Genomic DNA, 15,925 nt, shown 5'->3' on the forward strand with positions numbered 1-15,925 from the left:
GGTAATAACATGCTACCTCAAGAGGCTAAGGTTTCATTACTTTTTTAAGGACTAACAGGTGTGCCCCTATGGCTTGCCAAAATACTTCATGATGAACTGCAAAACTAATCTGTAAACTTGCAGCTCACCCCCTGGCTCGCACTGCACCTGGCTAGTGAAATGGCAATAGCAGAGTTTATGCCCGGTCATCCTTGTTCCACTGCCGCAGACCTCAAAGCACCAAGGCAGGTGGTTAATTGACACATCACTAGGAAAAAAAAAAAAAAAAAGTCTTACGACATTGAATGTATATAGGTTACCTAAAACTGCAAAAGCAAGCTCTTACTCCTTATCCCCCTACAGCCGTTCAGTAAAACTACCAAGAGCATCAGAGTAGTTGTACTCAGACACGGATGAAGGTCAGACAGGCTCGCAAACATCTACTGGACCTTTTGTAAGGTTGGTCCTTGCAGGCCCTTTGCTTTCTGCAGCACCTGGAAGGGGCCAGCAGAGCCCACTGCTACCTGCCTCGCCTCAGGTCGCTTGTCAGCCAGGCCTTTACTGTCGGCAGCGTAAACCTGGTGAGGCTGAAGCCTAATCACTCCTCCAAACACATGCTACAACATGAAAGGCGCGACCCTCCCTTTACTATTCGATCCCCGGGTTGCCCACCATATGGCATTTCTAAATATGGGGTCTGTAGAGATGCAGTGTTTTCTATAAATAGATAGAACTTTTCTAGTTTGGGGTTAGGAGAGCTGCTCCTGAGGAGAGCCGGGGGCGGGACGCGGGCCCTGGCGGTCCAAAGCGCTGCAAGAGGGCCGTGGCTCCCTCCCGGCCCGGCTGCGGGGCCCCGGGGCCGCCTCTGCGCCGGCGCGGTGGGCCGCGCTACCGGCCGGGAGGAGGAGGCGGAGAGCGGCGGGCATGGCGGCGCCCGCAGCGCTGCAGAGGAGCGTGGTGTTCCCCGCGGGCAGGCACACCGCCTCCCTCATCTTCCTGCACGGCTCAGGTGGCTGCTTTCACCCCCTTCTCTCCCCTGCTACCCCGGGGCGCGGGGCAGGGTTCGGTGGGCGCCTCGTCCCGCTGCGGAAGGGCGCAGGCGTGCCGCCCGAGGGAGGCAGCCCTCCGACCGCGGGGCTGGCGGGGTTGCCGCCGCCTCCTGCGCGGCGCGGCCCTCTGCCCTGCCGGGAGTGCGGCGGGGCGGGGGCGGGCAGCGTCGGCCCCTTCGAACCGCGGCGGCCCGGTACTGCGTGAGGGAACCGTCGGGACGGACCCGCCGCGGCTGGAAAGCGAGGGGAAGGGGTGTCAGGTGCCCCTGTCCCTGCGGCTCTGGCCTCCCACGCGGGCAGTGCGGCGCTGGCCGGCAAGGAGGAGGCTCCGTGGGCAAAGCGGTGTGCCTCTGCGTGGGCTGGGCCGAGCGTTTGGGCCTGAGGTGGGTCCGTGGAGTGTGCTTTAGGGACGGTGCTGTTCTACACCAGCCTGGCTTGCCTCACCATGAAAACAAACGTGTTGCAGAAGAGATCTTATTAATTTGTCCTGTCTAAAAGTAGCCATATGCAAAGGATGATTTTTGTAATTAAAATGGCTCTTGGCATTTTTAGGATCAGACCGAGAGTATTGTTGCCACCTTATAGAAACCAGTGTTACTGGACTGACTTCTGCCCGTTCGGAAGGGTCCTAGCTGTGCCCAGACCAGCTTCATGGCCCCCACCTGCAGACGGTAGTTTCCTCCATCAGTGACCCGTCAGAGGGCAGGAGGGGAGTCTGTGTTTTGTTGGGGCTTTTTCTTCAAGGTTATTTCTAATCTGCTAAATAACAACAACAAAGTTCACAGGACTTAAATGACAAAAAAACCCAACCTCCTTTATTAGATCAAGGCCTTGGGAGTCAATGCTATTGAGCTGTCCATGTGCATATGGCAACGTGCTCAACTCTTTCAGTGTCTTTCTCTTAGTTTTGCTTTCAGCTGATGCTTCTATTTAGCTTAACAAATACGTATGTGCTCATTACATTAGTTTCATTTTTATAATCTAGTTTAATTTTGCTTTTCTTAAATTCTGTGAGCTAAAGAATGAAAGCGAAAGAGTTCATAAGATGTTCAGCCCTCTTGTTAATGCTAATGCTTTAATGCTTGAGGAAATAGTTTTCTCTCATGTTGGAGGAGTAAGGGAAGATTATGGTTAGAGGTTGATTCCACATGTGGTTAAAGTACTCTACAATTTTTCATTTTTGATATGATTTCATTCATAATGTTTGCAGTGGGGAAGTACAAGGGTACTTTTATTTGGTTTTGTTTAGCAGTTCTGCAGAATAGAATTTAAAACAGAAGTAGCCGCAGTGCCCTTGCTGTGGGCTTGCCTGTAAACCTGAATTGGTGCCTTCTGTACAGCGCTTGTGATGGAAAGCGGCAGTCAAATGGCATGAATCCATTTTGTTCGTAATGCTCGTTCCAGACAAACTATAACAAGTGGAGAATGTAAGTGCTAAATGGTATAGAAAAAATATTAGAAAATTCCTGGTACTGTACATCAAATTTAGGTAGAGGATCCATTTGGTAGCTCAGCAGGGAAGGCACATGAACATGACAAATGTATAATAATTTTTTTAGACTTAGGTTTGCAACTTTGCATGTTGTAACATGCATATTACATGTTGTTAAGTTTAAACTTTGCACAGAAAGAAAATTTGGAAATTCAAGCTATATTTGAAAGGAAAATAATTCATATTTTATTTATGGGGGCGAAGGGGAGATAATATTGCTGCTGTCAGTCTATTTCAGGTTTGGAAACAGACTCAGCAGAATTGTCTGTGCATTGTTTGCTGTTTTTTAGTAGTAGTGTTCAGAAGAACATATAATGCTGAAATATAAGAACAGCCTGAAAGACAAACCTTTCAGAAAGTTGTTGGGTTTTGTTTGGTGTCAGTCTCCTCTTTCTCCCTCCCTTCCAAATTCTATTCTTACCAAATCAAAATGCATTACCTCTGCGTGCACGTGCTCACAGCGGTTGCAGAGCATTTGGACCATGGGGACTCTTGACACACAGAAGGTAATAATTAAACTTTCTCTTACTTACTGTTTTCTATGAACTTTTCATGGACAAACTAGCTTCATTAACTGTAAATGCCTCTGCTGATCTTGGCAAAGCTTAAGAAACATGAATAATAAAAGATGTGTCCTGCACCATTAAGGCATTTTTAAAGACCTCAGTAAGTCCCAAATCTGTCAGCGTTCAGAGAGTTGCTTAGGTTGACCTACCTGAGCATTGTTCCTGTTCAAGTATTTGCATACCCTAGACTTCTGCTTTCTAATTGAAAAAGAACAGTGTATAGAAAAACAAATGTTTATTCAAGTCTTCTTAAAATATATTGTTCATAAATTAGGGGACAGCAACCACAAGGATGCCCTTGCATGTCAAGAGTGTCTACTTAGAATCAGAGGAGTCTTTGGACTTCAGACCATACTACTCACATAAGATTTGTGTCAGTTTTGCGATCCTATTGCTTATTTGTTACTTGGAGTACTTAGGTCAGAGAACTTCATGGTTATGCCATTTGTGCTCAACAGAAAAATAAATGCTGAGTTTGGATCCTTCTTGCCTTCTGTTTTAATTCTGAAGATGCATTAATCGTATGTGTAAATAAAGATCACTGAATTTTGTTTGAGTGCTAAAGCAAGAGCTGATCTTCATTGGGGAATTGTAATCATTGTAATAATAAATCAGTATATTCATGTGGCCTTGTTCAGATGAAGCCATGTAATGTGTCAGTAAGCCTGGCTTAGGGCAGTGATTTTTTTTTTTTTTCTTGTGGTTTGGCCGTTTTATTGCAAAGAATAGAGTGAGTTCTGAAGTCAAACTCACCAATTTGAGATAAAGTAATTGAGAATACTGTTACCTCAGATTAGCAGTTTGAGTTGATAACATGTGGGAGCCTCAACTTCAAACAAGACTAAAGTCCTATGGTATGAGTGGCAGTAGTGAAATTCCAGTTGGCTGAATCCCCACCAAATTTTTAGGTTGAACACTACTACATGTTGTATTACTACTGACTAGAAGCTGTATTCCTTGATGAGCCAGTTTCTTCAAGCTTGAAGCATTGTTTAATTCTTACTGGAGACTGGTTCATGCACGCTCTTCAGAGGGGTGGCAGTGAAGTTACAGTTGAAGATAACCAGTGATGCAAAGACACACTCTAGGAACTGTGTGGTGTACATATGCGCGTGTGTTTGAAAGGAGCATGTGCTATGTGCATGAGAATTCAGCTGTATATCTGTTCAGAGCACTTCAGTCTGCAGGGGTTTTGGCTATAGGCTGAGTTGATAAGGCTAGGAAAAAGTATGTTGAGAGTCAGATACCGACTAGCTTTCAAACAGAACTGTGGGATTAAGGGTTTTTGAGGAGCCTGCCAGATATTTTAACCCAAACTCATCTCTTGAGCTCTTTTACAAAACAGTGGGAGTGTTTGACTGATACTTCCCTTAAAGCCTATGTGTAATATTAGCAAAATTAAATGTGAAGATCCTTTTTATTGCTCTTGACTAGATTTTGAAGTGAGTCAACATAAGATTCTGTAGTAAAAGTAATTATCTTTTCTAAGAAGAGCAGCAGGTATTTTATCTCACCTTTTTAAGGTGTTCAGGATTTTTTGTTTATGACTTATCAACAAATAAGGTGAGTTGCAAGTAAGATGTAAGGCCTTGTGCGTGATTAGGAGGCATTTAAACCATTGGATGTAGTAAAGTAGTTATTAAGAGGCCTTGCAGCGTAAGCTTAAGTAGTCTGTTTCTAGGAGGTTTTGAGTCCATCTTCCTTGGAAAGGGAATTGAGGTCATTCCAGAAAGTTCTTTTTTAGTATTTTGGAGGATTAACTTTGCGATTTAGAAATTAGGGCAATCTGGTATAAATATATTTGACATTGTATAGTTTTCCTTTTAAGTGCACAAAATAATTCTTGTTGTACTCTTCTGTTTGATACAGGTGATACTGGCCAAGGAGCAAGAACATGGATAAAACAAATTTTGAATCAAGATATGGCTTTCCAACATATAAAAGTAATTTACCCAACGGCTCCTGCCAGGTATTGTTTAGTATATTTTAACTGTAGGATTAAATTACTCTATTCCAGTACTGTAAAATATGCTTGTGAATATTGGTACAGACTGTCATAACACTTCCTTCTTCTTTCTCGTGTATATGCTTTTTGGCAAAACTGGAACTCAGCAGTGTGTTGCTACCCAGGGACCGTGATTTTAATTGGTTAAGACTTCACAGAAGTTGCAGTCTTTAATTCAAATATTATCCTCATAGTATCTTTCCATCTCCTTGATATAAATAGAAGATACTCCAGTGTGTGTTGTAATGGCATTATAGAGCCATGTTCTGGATCACAATCCTGCCTGTATTAACTCCCAGAAATTGACCACTAAAATATTCTATTGTATTTAATGCCAGGTTTCAGTTCTGAAGGTGGTCAGTCTGTTTGGCAAGTAGGATGTGAAAGATCTTCAGCTGCTGGAGAAAAGACTGGGAATTTAAAATTACACATTTCTTATAGTTTGAAAGCTGACCTGACTTGTTTCAGAGAGAATTGAGTTCAACATTCACTGTAGGCAAAAATCTCATTATTAAATGACACTATGTGTTCAGTGGTAGACTGGAAATATAGATAAAATACACCTGGGAATTTGAAAGTCAATGAGGTCAAACCTAAATGCTACAAGTTGGGCACCTCCTTCCAGATTTAGCTATGTAAACACATGACCTTATATTTCAGAGATGTTTAATTTTTCATAATATAAATTCATTTTTAAGGTGTCTGTGACTAAGTTAGGAAAATGTTTCCTTGAAAGGTAATGGGGCTTAAGTTTCTTTCTGAATTTGTGTGTAAGCGTGGATGAATGCTGAAAGGAAAAGGAAATTGTGACATTCTACACAGACTTTCGAGGTACAGAGGTTTGAAAGTCAGAAAAAAAATTCTTGGAGGGTATAAACAAGTATAATAGCAGATTTTGTCTGGCACTCACTAATATGTGAAAAAAAACTTTCCTTGACCATGTATTTTTATGATCTACTTAGGCAGGAAAAGCAATTGAGAGATTGCAGTGTGAATGTACTCACTGTGTTACAGAAAAATCGAGCCCATGAGTGGAAGTCTTTGAAGCAGTGTGTTTTGGGTTAGTAGGTAGTGAATATGATTTTCTGTAAACAACATGCTCATTACTTCATTGATGACAGGCTAGAGTGATGGCTAGAGTTATCAGTGGCACATCACACGTACTGACAGGCTCCATTTCTTCCCTGTTGACACAGCGGGTACTGGAGAAATGCAGGACACTTTACTTCCCTATGAAACAATCTTTCTTCACATGTTACATGCAACCAGAGCTCCTCAGACCACATCTGTTAGGCCAGTACTTCACTTTCCCATCCCAGTGCACTTCTGGGGTCCGATCCTTTTCTCATTTGTTTTGGTTTCTTTGGATAACTACAGATGTATACTATGTATAAATGATTAACCAGCAAGATCATCTGACTCAAATGAGTGGTGTTTATGGGGAATTTGTTTTTATCTTAAGACTTTGGATTTCGGTAGTTTAGTAAACAGATCAGAAGAAAGATACAGTGGTAATTAAAAGATGTGAATAAACAGTTAATTCCCCTTTCTTTTTCTTTAAGTTGAGGTTACTCTTATTCTTCTCTACAGCAGATAGAGGTCATGCATGAGTTGATTCAGAAGTGGGTTTTAGCAAAACTGTGAAAAGTTGTATATTCAAAGAATAAAAAATACCCATGCTGTTTCTTTGACGGGCAATATGAAGTACGCTTGGGAATATTAGTGTACAGCCCTCTGATAAGCACCATTAGCTTACACAGTGAAATAAAACAGATGCCCTTAAGTACAATAATGTTTGCCACTGTTTGCAGCAGTGCTAAAGTGAAGTTTGTGAAGATGTGTTATTGGCTGCAACCAAAATAATGGAAGCCATTACAGACCCATTTCATGTTAGTTTTGTGTTCAAGTCCAAAACACACTATGGTTTTTGAAACATTTGTAATGGTTGCTCTCCTTTCTTCCACAGAAAGGAAAAACGAGGCCTAGAATGTCCAGACTTCAATGGCAGACATGAAAATAACTGTATCTGCATTAGGAACTTAAATATATGGCCTGATTTTATGTGTGTGTGTTTTTATAAGAATTCCAAATGCTTTTGGCACCAACAGGGGAATTCAGCATCCTTCTTAGTAAGACCTGTAGCTAGATGGTTATGGTTGTGCAAATGTGCTGAAGAACATTCTGATCCAGGTTTTGATCGTGTAGAGACAGAGCGATATGCTGGTGAAAAGCTGTGCTGATGTGAGTGAGAGTCTCTGTGGGTGGCACAACCTGTTACTGCATTGTCAATTACAGGAGCAGAGTGCAAAGCTTGCCAGGAGGTTTTTACACTGATGATGAAATCAAAGAAAAGCTTGAAGTTAGGCAAGACCGTACTAGGATTGCTTGGCTAATACGCTCTTCTGGCAAAATACTGTTAATGTGGATGTAGTTCATACTCTATAAACTCCTGTCTTTTCCAGCATAACTTATCACGTACACATTGAACGCTCTCCGTCAAAGTAGTTATGCCAGTAAAAGCAGGTTCGATGCTATAACTGCAATGCTAGAGGCTTTGGCAGGATAAACTGCAGGTCAGGATTACCTCTTCACGTTTTTGATGGATATAGTTTTGCTGATAGGTAGATCTATAGATTTGGTTTTACACATTCTCCACCTCTGTTAAATAGAGTTCTGAAAAGCAGTGGAATTCACATTTTTAAACAAAACATTGAGTTTTTTTTCTTTGTGGAGGATGGACGGGGTTTGTGTTTACATTTTGTTTAGATTTTCTCCCAGGCACTGAAAACACATATATTTTTCATTCACTAAAACATCAGGTTTAGACATATTTTGATTCAAGAGTCAATATGTTTGAAAATTATTTTGGAAAATGAGCCCTGCATATAATCTAGAAGAATTCTAAAACATGTTCTCTGGCTTCATTAGCATTGATTTCAGCATACACTAGAGAGGATACTTTCATTTTATGGGTAAAAGCAATAGAACATTACTAAACTACATTTTATAAAACTGTTTTTTAGTATTCTCTATAGGTATCTGTAAAAAGTTACACTTTTTAAAAAATATTTACTTTAATCATTTTTATAATGTACAGAGTCTATGTAGCGAATGATCCCCTGGACAGGTAAAATATTTGCAGCATGTTGTCACACTCATCCCCCATCACTTTGGAAAGCCCTATGAGTCTCATGTTTGTTTGTTTCCTGAGTGAAAATAACAGAATGTAGATAGTGCAGTTTACTATTAAAAAAGAAAAACTTCCAAAATTTCTGAGTAAAATGCTTACGGTAAAAAAGCATGCTTAGATAAAAAAGGGAAAAATGTGTGGATTTGAAGTCTCAGTGTGATGTAGCGAGAGTGGCGGCACCTGGATTTGGAATATGTTTGGAAATTAAATGCATGTACCTGGGGCATGCGAATTTTGATTTACAAATGGAAATTTGTAGACATTCCTGAAGAGGTTTTATTTTATTTTTTCTCTGTAACATAAGCAACTGGGATACTTAAAAATCAGTAGAGAATTTGTTTTAATAGGTTGTTCTTTTAACTTTAGCTTTCTTTCAAGATGAGTGCTTCTGTACATAGATTAAACTTGTTAAACACAACAGTTAAACTTCATTTCCCTTGTAATGCTAATGTATATATTTAATTAAAAAAAAAAGATCAAATTGTAGCCCTAGCAGCTGATGCAATTCTTAAAGCCACGTCTACAGTAATAGTTTTAAAGGAAAGGGTTTCCTTTCTCCTTTTTTTTTATTTGGGTCAGGATGGTTACAGCTTTAAATACTGTTTCAGCTGCTACAACTGTGACTTAAACATTAGGTTTCTATTGAGTTTCTAAATCAGAACTGAATACCACCCAATTTAACCTTACTTTTTTTTTAATAGAAAGTGATAGTTTAAATTGGCATTGCAGGAGCTAACGTGGTGAAGTTAAAACCATTTAGGGTCCACTTGTTTTAATAAGTATACCTTACCTTCTATAATTCCCTTAAAAATTCCCTTAAAAAATCTAGGTCAAAGATTCTTTGCGTTGTCTAGCATTCCATTCTGACAGTCCTTCTCTTTTGCAAGTCAGAAAGTAAACTATAAATACTTTTTGGGCTATTTTGTGGATCTCTTTGACATTCACTCAGCATACCTTTCTGTGGCCAATATGTCTCTATGCAGAGTTTGTTTTCTGTTTGTTCTGTTTGGGTTTTTTTCCTCCCAATTTATTCTAATTTCCCTTGTCTGTAAGTATGTGGCTGGTAAGGACTGCTCAGCATTATGTGGCCTGGTACTCCATCCTTTCACCCAAGTTCACATCTTTGCTGGGCTCATGGGTGGAAATGAGTTTCATCTCATCGTAGTCCCCATTTGGCTATATCGCAAAACCACCAGACAGTTTGGCACCGTTGAGCTGCATTGGCAGTCTCCGCTTGCGAGAGGCCTAGGATTGGAAAAGCAGCAGGGGTACTGCAGGTCAGACTTGAGATGGATTGGCAGAGCTGCATAGGGGAGCGTGGATGGTGCTTATCATACTATTTTTGGCTCAAGCAAATGTTATTAATCCTTCATTTTCGTAAGCCCTAACCTCATTCATAAATTTAACACAAAGAAGTCTTTTTAGAGGTGGAAGTTTGAGGGACGAATGGAAAGGGTTTTGGTTGGTATCATGGGGTGGTTCTTTCATCTCCTTCTGTAAGTAGAAATTTAACATATTCTGCATAATAATGATGGAAGCATGCTTGGTAAACTTCATGTTTTCCTTTTATTTTTTCTCTTACATTAGGTGAGGAAAACATGGATATGCATACATGTAATGTTTACATCATGTACTAAATACCGTGTGGAATGTAGTAAACACTTGTTGGAGATACTTTAGTCATGCTTGGGGAAAACAAAGTAGAACATGATGGTAATGGTCTTGGATTTCTAATTCCTTTAACTGTGTTGTGCTCTTAGACATGCTTCCTCTTTTCTTCTCTAAACTGTTTTCCAGTACAGCACTTGTGGGGTTCTAAGTTATGTGTTGTTCTGTGCTTTTGCTTTGCAGCCTTTTCAGGGGTTTTTGTGTTTAGCTCACTCATCCATACCCAGCGTTGTTTGCCACCAGCTTGTGAAAGATGCTGCTTTGAATCCCAGAGTGTTTCAAACCCCGTAATGGAGAACTGATTAAGATTGGACCTGGGTTTGCCTCTTGCCAGTTTCTTTTGGTGAATTCATAAAGCAGCCACTATTAGCTGGTTGCTGAGGAACTGGCAGTGTGTAGAAAAGGTCTCTAATGGTCTTCTCAACCATAACATTATTGCTATCTCTCTGATTAGTGCAAATCCTCACAATTTACAGCACCCTACCCCCCCAAAAAACCCACCCCAAAACCAACCCAACAAAAACAAACAGAAACAAACTCAGAATTTGTCCTGCTGAGTTTTATGTCAGTTTCTATTGTGGCTTCCTTTGTATGAATGAATAAGATTTGTCCCAAGTAACAAAAGCTCTCAACATAGTATTTCTTCAGGTAACCATTCTGTACTGCCTCAGTTAGCTCTCATTTCAGGCAATACACGTGCAGAACAACTCTATCAAAAGCATTTACATGTGGCTGAGTGAAGAGGCACAGCCTTTTCTGGGGAACAGATGAAATTACTCCTATGGAGATAACTCTTGCCTTTTTTTAAATGTTTTTTAAAGTATTTCCAAGTTTAAGATGTTTGGATTTCTGATACATCTTATGCTTTGTTACCATACTGCAAAGCTTCATTCTTAAGATATGTTGAACCTCAGTTTTAACATAAAATACACCTTGGACTAGAGCAATGAATTATACTTCTGTTTTGGATAGGTGGATTCTCTGCCTTCCTCCCATTTTCTTTTAAAATTCACTTTCTGCTTCAGGCAGACAGTGGGAATTAAACAGCAGAATTATGAACTAGATAGTCTATTGTGGTCTATTAGTATCAGCAGTGAGATTATGCTAGGAGAGAATTTGGGACTGGGGAGTAACTTTGATTTCGTTGGAAAAACCTGCCATCAGCTTTAAGAGAGTCAAGACTTGCTTCTAGAGTCATAGAACAGTTTGGGTTGGAAGGGACCTTTAGAGGTCATCTAGTCCACCCCTCTGCAGTGAACAGGGATATATTCAACTAGATCAGGTTGCCCAAAGCCCCATCCAACTTGACCTTGAATGTTTTCAGGGATGAGGCATCTACAGTCTCTTTGGAGAACCTGCTCCAGTGCCTCACCACCCTCATAGTGAAGAATTTCTTCCTAATAATTAAATCTACCCTCCTTCAGCTTAAGGCCATTACCCCTCGTCCTGTCACTACCCGCCCTTGTAAACAGCTCCTCTCCAGCTTTCTTGTAGGCCTTCTTTGGGTACAGGAAGGCTGCTGTAAGGTCTCCCTAGAGCCTTCTCTTCTCCAGGCTGAACAACCCCAACTCTCTCAGCCTGTCTTCACAGGAGAGGTGCTCCAGCCCTCTGATCATCTTTGTGGTCCTCTTCTGGACTCGCTCCAACAGCTCTATCTCCCCCTTAGGTTGGGGGCCCCAGACCTGGATGCAGTACTCGTGGGGTCTCATCAGAGTGAAGTAGAACTTAAGCAATCTGACATTGTGCCCTGTAGATTTTATTGGAGAGATGCAGTCTTCCAAAAGACAACATTACAACATCTCACGTAACTTTCTGCCTCCTAACTAAGAGGAGATGGGATTGGGAAGGAAGCAAAAGTGAGGATTTCAAAAATTTTGTTCTTTCTTTATTTGAATCTTGAAGCCTAACTTCACTATAAATTCCCAGTTCTGTCTGACATCTCAGGAAGTTCTGTCTGGAACTTCAAGAAAGCTGTAAGCCAGCACCAGTGGTCTGGGTTTTATGTGACTGCATTAGCAGGGTGATCATAGTGCTGAGTGTGAAGGCAGTGATACAATTGTGCATCAAGAGAAAGAGTTGGGGGAAGAATATTTGCTATTTATCAACATGTTGTCTGCTACTCTTATGTTTGTTATTTAAAGCAGCTAGCAGTGCTGTCTTGTCTTTTAACTTAAACCATTGGACAGGGACAGTGATTTATTGGATAATGAACAAAACCACCTGTAGTTTTATGTGAATTGCTATGCTAATAGCATCATTTTGGAGATAGAATTTGTCATGTTTTTAGATCTGAATTTGAACCTTGTGTAGCAAGCAATTTGGTTGCTCTCCACTTGTTAACTTAATTTCAAACTATATAGCACAATTCTAAACGTGATTAAAAAGGTCTACAGTAGATACTCTATGTTCCAAGAAGGTGGAAAAAAGATTGCATTATTGCTTCCTGCTTTCATTATATTTTCATCATTAGTACATAACTCACATTAGCAGAAGCTAACCTATCTTCAGTTTGTGAAAACTTGGATGGTCTGTATTACTTTGAAACTTTGCAGTGAAATCAATAGTGAAAATTACTTCTATTTGAATACATGTTTAAAAGATTGAAAGGGTGATAAATACTTACAGAGATATTACAGGATATATTTTCCTTTTAAGACATTCAAATATTGGGTGTGTAGGATCTTGAAACCACAGTCTCGCACAAGAAGGGTATGTGGGAGAAAACAATTGTAGATCAATGCACACCCTTAAAAAATAAGACCTATAAAGTAGTCAGGAATCATGGTCTACAGTGATTTGAGGATGCTGGGAAGCATTTTAAAATGCTTCCCAGCATCCTCAAATGTTCTTTTCCTCAGAGTGCCTGCAACTTCTTAAATGCCGTTTGATATTAGCCATGTCTCTCTGATATCTTCTTTTCTCTTTATTTTTAAATGTTAAGAGTTCAATTTTTAGGAAATTGTGTTTCAAATGTCTCTTAAAAATGGATACAAGTTTGGAAGTTGGATATACCCAGAGAGAGGGTTCTTGATTCTTGTTTTCTTATATGGATTTGAATCTTTTGTGTGCTCCAGAACAAGTAAAACAAAACCACACATCCCCTTTAAAACAAAACAAACGACAAAAAACCAAAAATCCCACACAATTTGGGAGGCTATATATATTAATTTCAGGCTTCAACAGCACACATTAGAGACATGGAGCTTTATTTTTAGTATCAATTTAAAAGGGAATAAAGAAAGTGAGGCACAGAGGAAAAAATCATTGGGACTAATGTTACAAGTTCTAATTAAACTTAGGAAAGCAAAAAATCCAAACTTAAAGCTGACCATTTGGTCTGACAGTGCCCTTCACTGACCATGCTGATCTTACCAGATGGAGTTTTCACTCCACTCTTATTTCTTTACTTTGGTGTATTTCAGTCCAGCCTCTCGTGTCACTGTAACATAGGAATTTTTTATTTTTTTCTTTTGTGGTTTAATTGTATGAAAAAATTTTGTGCTGTATTCTTGGAGCTGTACAGATGGTTCCATGCCAAACATATTTGTTTACCGTGGTAATGTCTGAGTTTTAGTGTGCCAGCTAATAAAGGGATTTATTTAAGGAACAAGGTGAATGACTAAAACAGATGTACCAGTTGGGTGAACCATTAAAAGAATCTTAATTCTCAGCTTTATGTAAAGGTTATTTTTAATGCATTTCTGAGAAATCAAGAGTGGTTGCAAGGATGTTTTTGAGACAGCTGAAAGCATCTTGTCCATTTGCTTGGGGGTCTTTTCCTGTGGGCTTAAGACACATTAGTCTTTCATCTATCTTATTGAAGAATTTGCAAAGACAGCAGGTAAAAGTCCTGAGTTTCGACATCTGATTAAGTGTTATAATATCATCATGGATTTTGTCCCGTTTATAAATTGTATGATTCTATCTTTCAGTTGTGGGGAAATCTGTTTTAATATTTCTGAAATGTAAATTTCTGTAATATAATACAAATATGTATCTTAATTCCATGGAAATCCTAGGTCAACCTGTTGAGTAAGGTTTTAGTATTATTACATCTTTTCTCACACAAATATAAGGTACTCTGGTTTTACTAGAAAATGAAGCACTCTGGCTACTAAGCATTTTAATCGGGATTGATGTGAAAGTGTTTAAAAGAGAAGCTAAACCTGTGAATTGAATGCTGTTTGTCCAAGCACTTAGTCTGTTGTACATCATATAGTCCAGGTGACTTTCAGAAACTCCACTGATTCCGCTGTTGTTGATATCTTTGATTTGAATGTCTCCTCTTAGAAATTGACTTTTGTGAATTAGAGATTTGTAATCTTGTTTCTTAGATGTTGATCAACTCATTTGGGAAGAATCCTGGAGACAGTGGTAATACTAAAGAGAAGTTGAACAAAAAAAAAGCAAAAGCATTTGAATATTTTTTTTAAAGTTAGCTTTAACTTGTTGGGTATACAAAATATTTCCATTGAATTTCCTTTAATTTAGGAGTTACCTTTATTAATAGACAAAAGCTAACTTGGAAAAAGAAAATTATTTGTTAATTCTGGTGCTAAGTATATGGTTTGTTTTGAATTAAGCAAATAGGGAGCTAATTAAGGCACACACTGTACTAAACTTGACCACATACTTGTATGCCATTTTGAATAACAGTAGATTTTAGGTACTTGTTTCTGAAGCTGTTCTCAAAAAGATGAAACAGCGTAGTCTGTACCTATCTGTTTCTGTTTGTTGCATCTTTCTTTGTATTTGGCTTACAAGCTTTTATGTCATGGACTTTATTTCATGTTCATGGCACCGGGCAGAAGAAAACCTGTGCTCTCTCATTTTCAACTTGTGTGACTGAGTAGTGCAAATGCCACTAGTACAAACGTACAAGTAGTAGTATTTCTGGTTTAGAACTAGCCGTTTACATATGTGAAGCCTCTCTGGTATTAATAAAGGCAGAATTTGTTCCTTCAATGAGAATAAGAGAAATAGTGACTCTCTCATTTTAGGTTAGTTGTGGTTTTGTTTAATCCTAGTACTGAAAAAAATCCAGAGAGAGCACAGAATTCAATGTTAGCATTTTCAGTGGCTTCCCATCCAGACAAATCTATCAAAGGCTGTCTGTAGGCGGTGATTGTAATCTGATCTGAGTTTAAGTAAAAATGAAAAATGTGCCCCCTGATTAAACATTGCAATTAAGGATTTTAGGGGGCTTTTTTTTGAGATGAAGCATCAATCTCATAGCAGTATGTTTGGTACTAAATTGTAGAGCCACTTCAAGGCAATTAGATCACCTTTCTTGGGATGTCAGGGCTCTATTCGTCATCTTTATTTAAAAACAAAGAAAAGGCTGCTTTGTAGCTTCCTTGATTATCTGAGGTTTGGGCAGCGTGTTAAAGCACTTAAAATACTGACCTGACAACACATTATTGGGAGGGTGGGGTTATTATGTCTCTAATTTGTGTCTGTGCACCAATCCAGTTAGCCCATGGCAGTTCTTTAAGTTATTTTTTGAGATACTTGCCCCATTAAGGTGAGGATGGCTATATTTATTTAACAAAAAAAATTGACATAAGGAGGAAGTTTTTGTAAATACCTAGAGGTTCATAATACCTTTTGCCTGTCAATTTTGACAAGAGTAAGACAGCTGAATCCCATAGTTAGCTCCTGCAAAGCTGTCCTGTTTAGCAGTTACTTCAGTTTGTCCTATTCCAAGGTGGATTTCAACCCTAACTTTGTTTAGGATTAAGAACCTCTTGGCAAGGTTAAGATTTAAAATGTTTAGCTGACATGATCAACCTTGACATTGAACTGACTGAAACTTGGTTTTACATGGCTTCCAAATGCTGCCTTCATTCTTGAAGGACCATGTTTAGAATGCCAGGAAATGCAGTGTGACTGCATGTAAATGGAGTTAGACCCAAAAGAGATTCCTTCTCTCCTTTGCTGGAGAGATACTGAATTGTTTTAATTTATCACGTATGG

At 39.4% G+C, this 15,925-nt stretch overlaps 1 protein-coding gene across 7 annotated transcripts in view; it reads left to right on the forward strand.

Annotated features, from left to right (window-relative positions):
• Positions 1 to 846: 846 nt before the first annotated feature.
• Positions 847 to 15,925, forward strand: part of LYPLAL1 (lysophospholipase like 1) — a 33,732-nt gene continuing 18,653 nt past the window's right edge. For 5 of the 7 annotated variants that reach the window (XR_008576485.1, XR_008576487.1, XR_008576484.1 and 2 more), the window contains exons 1-2: positions 847 to 988; positions 4,956 to 5,055. Coding sequence is in view for 3 of the 7 variants with exons in the window: in XM_054821241.1 (XP_054677216.1) it covers positions 904 to 988; positions 4,956 to 5,055 (185 nt within the window). In the remaining 4 variants the exon portion in view is untranslated. Of the gene's footprint in view, positions 989 to 1,018; positions 1,412 to 2,981; positions 3,027 to 4,955; positions 5,056 to 15,925 lie in introns of those variants that run through there. The other 2 variants (XM_054821243.1, XM_054821242.1) reach the window with 2 other exon arrangements.

Source organism: Grus americana, chromosome 3 (assembly GCF_028858705.1).
Source record: "Grus americana isolate bGruAme1 chromosome 3, bGruAme1.mat, whole genome shotgun sequence".
In the NCBI taxonomy this organism is placed as follows: domain Eukaryota; kingdom Metazoa; phylum Chordata; class Aves; order Gruiformes; family Gruidae; genus Grus; species Grus americana.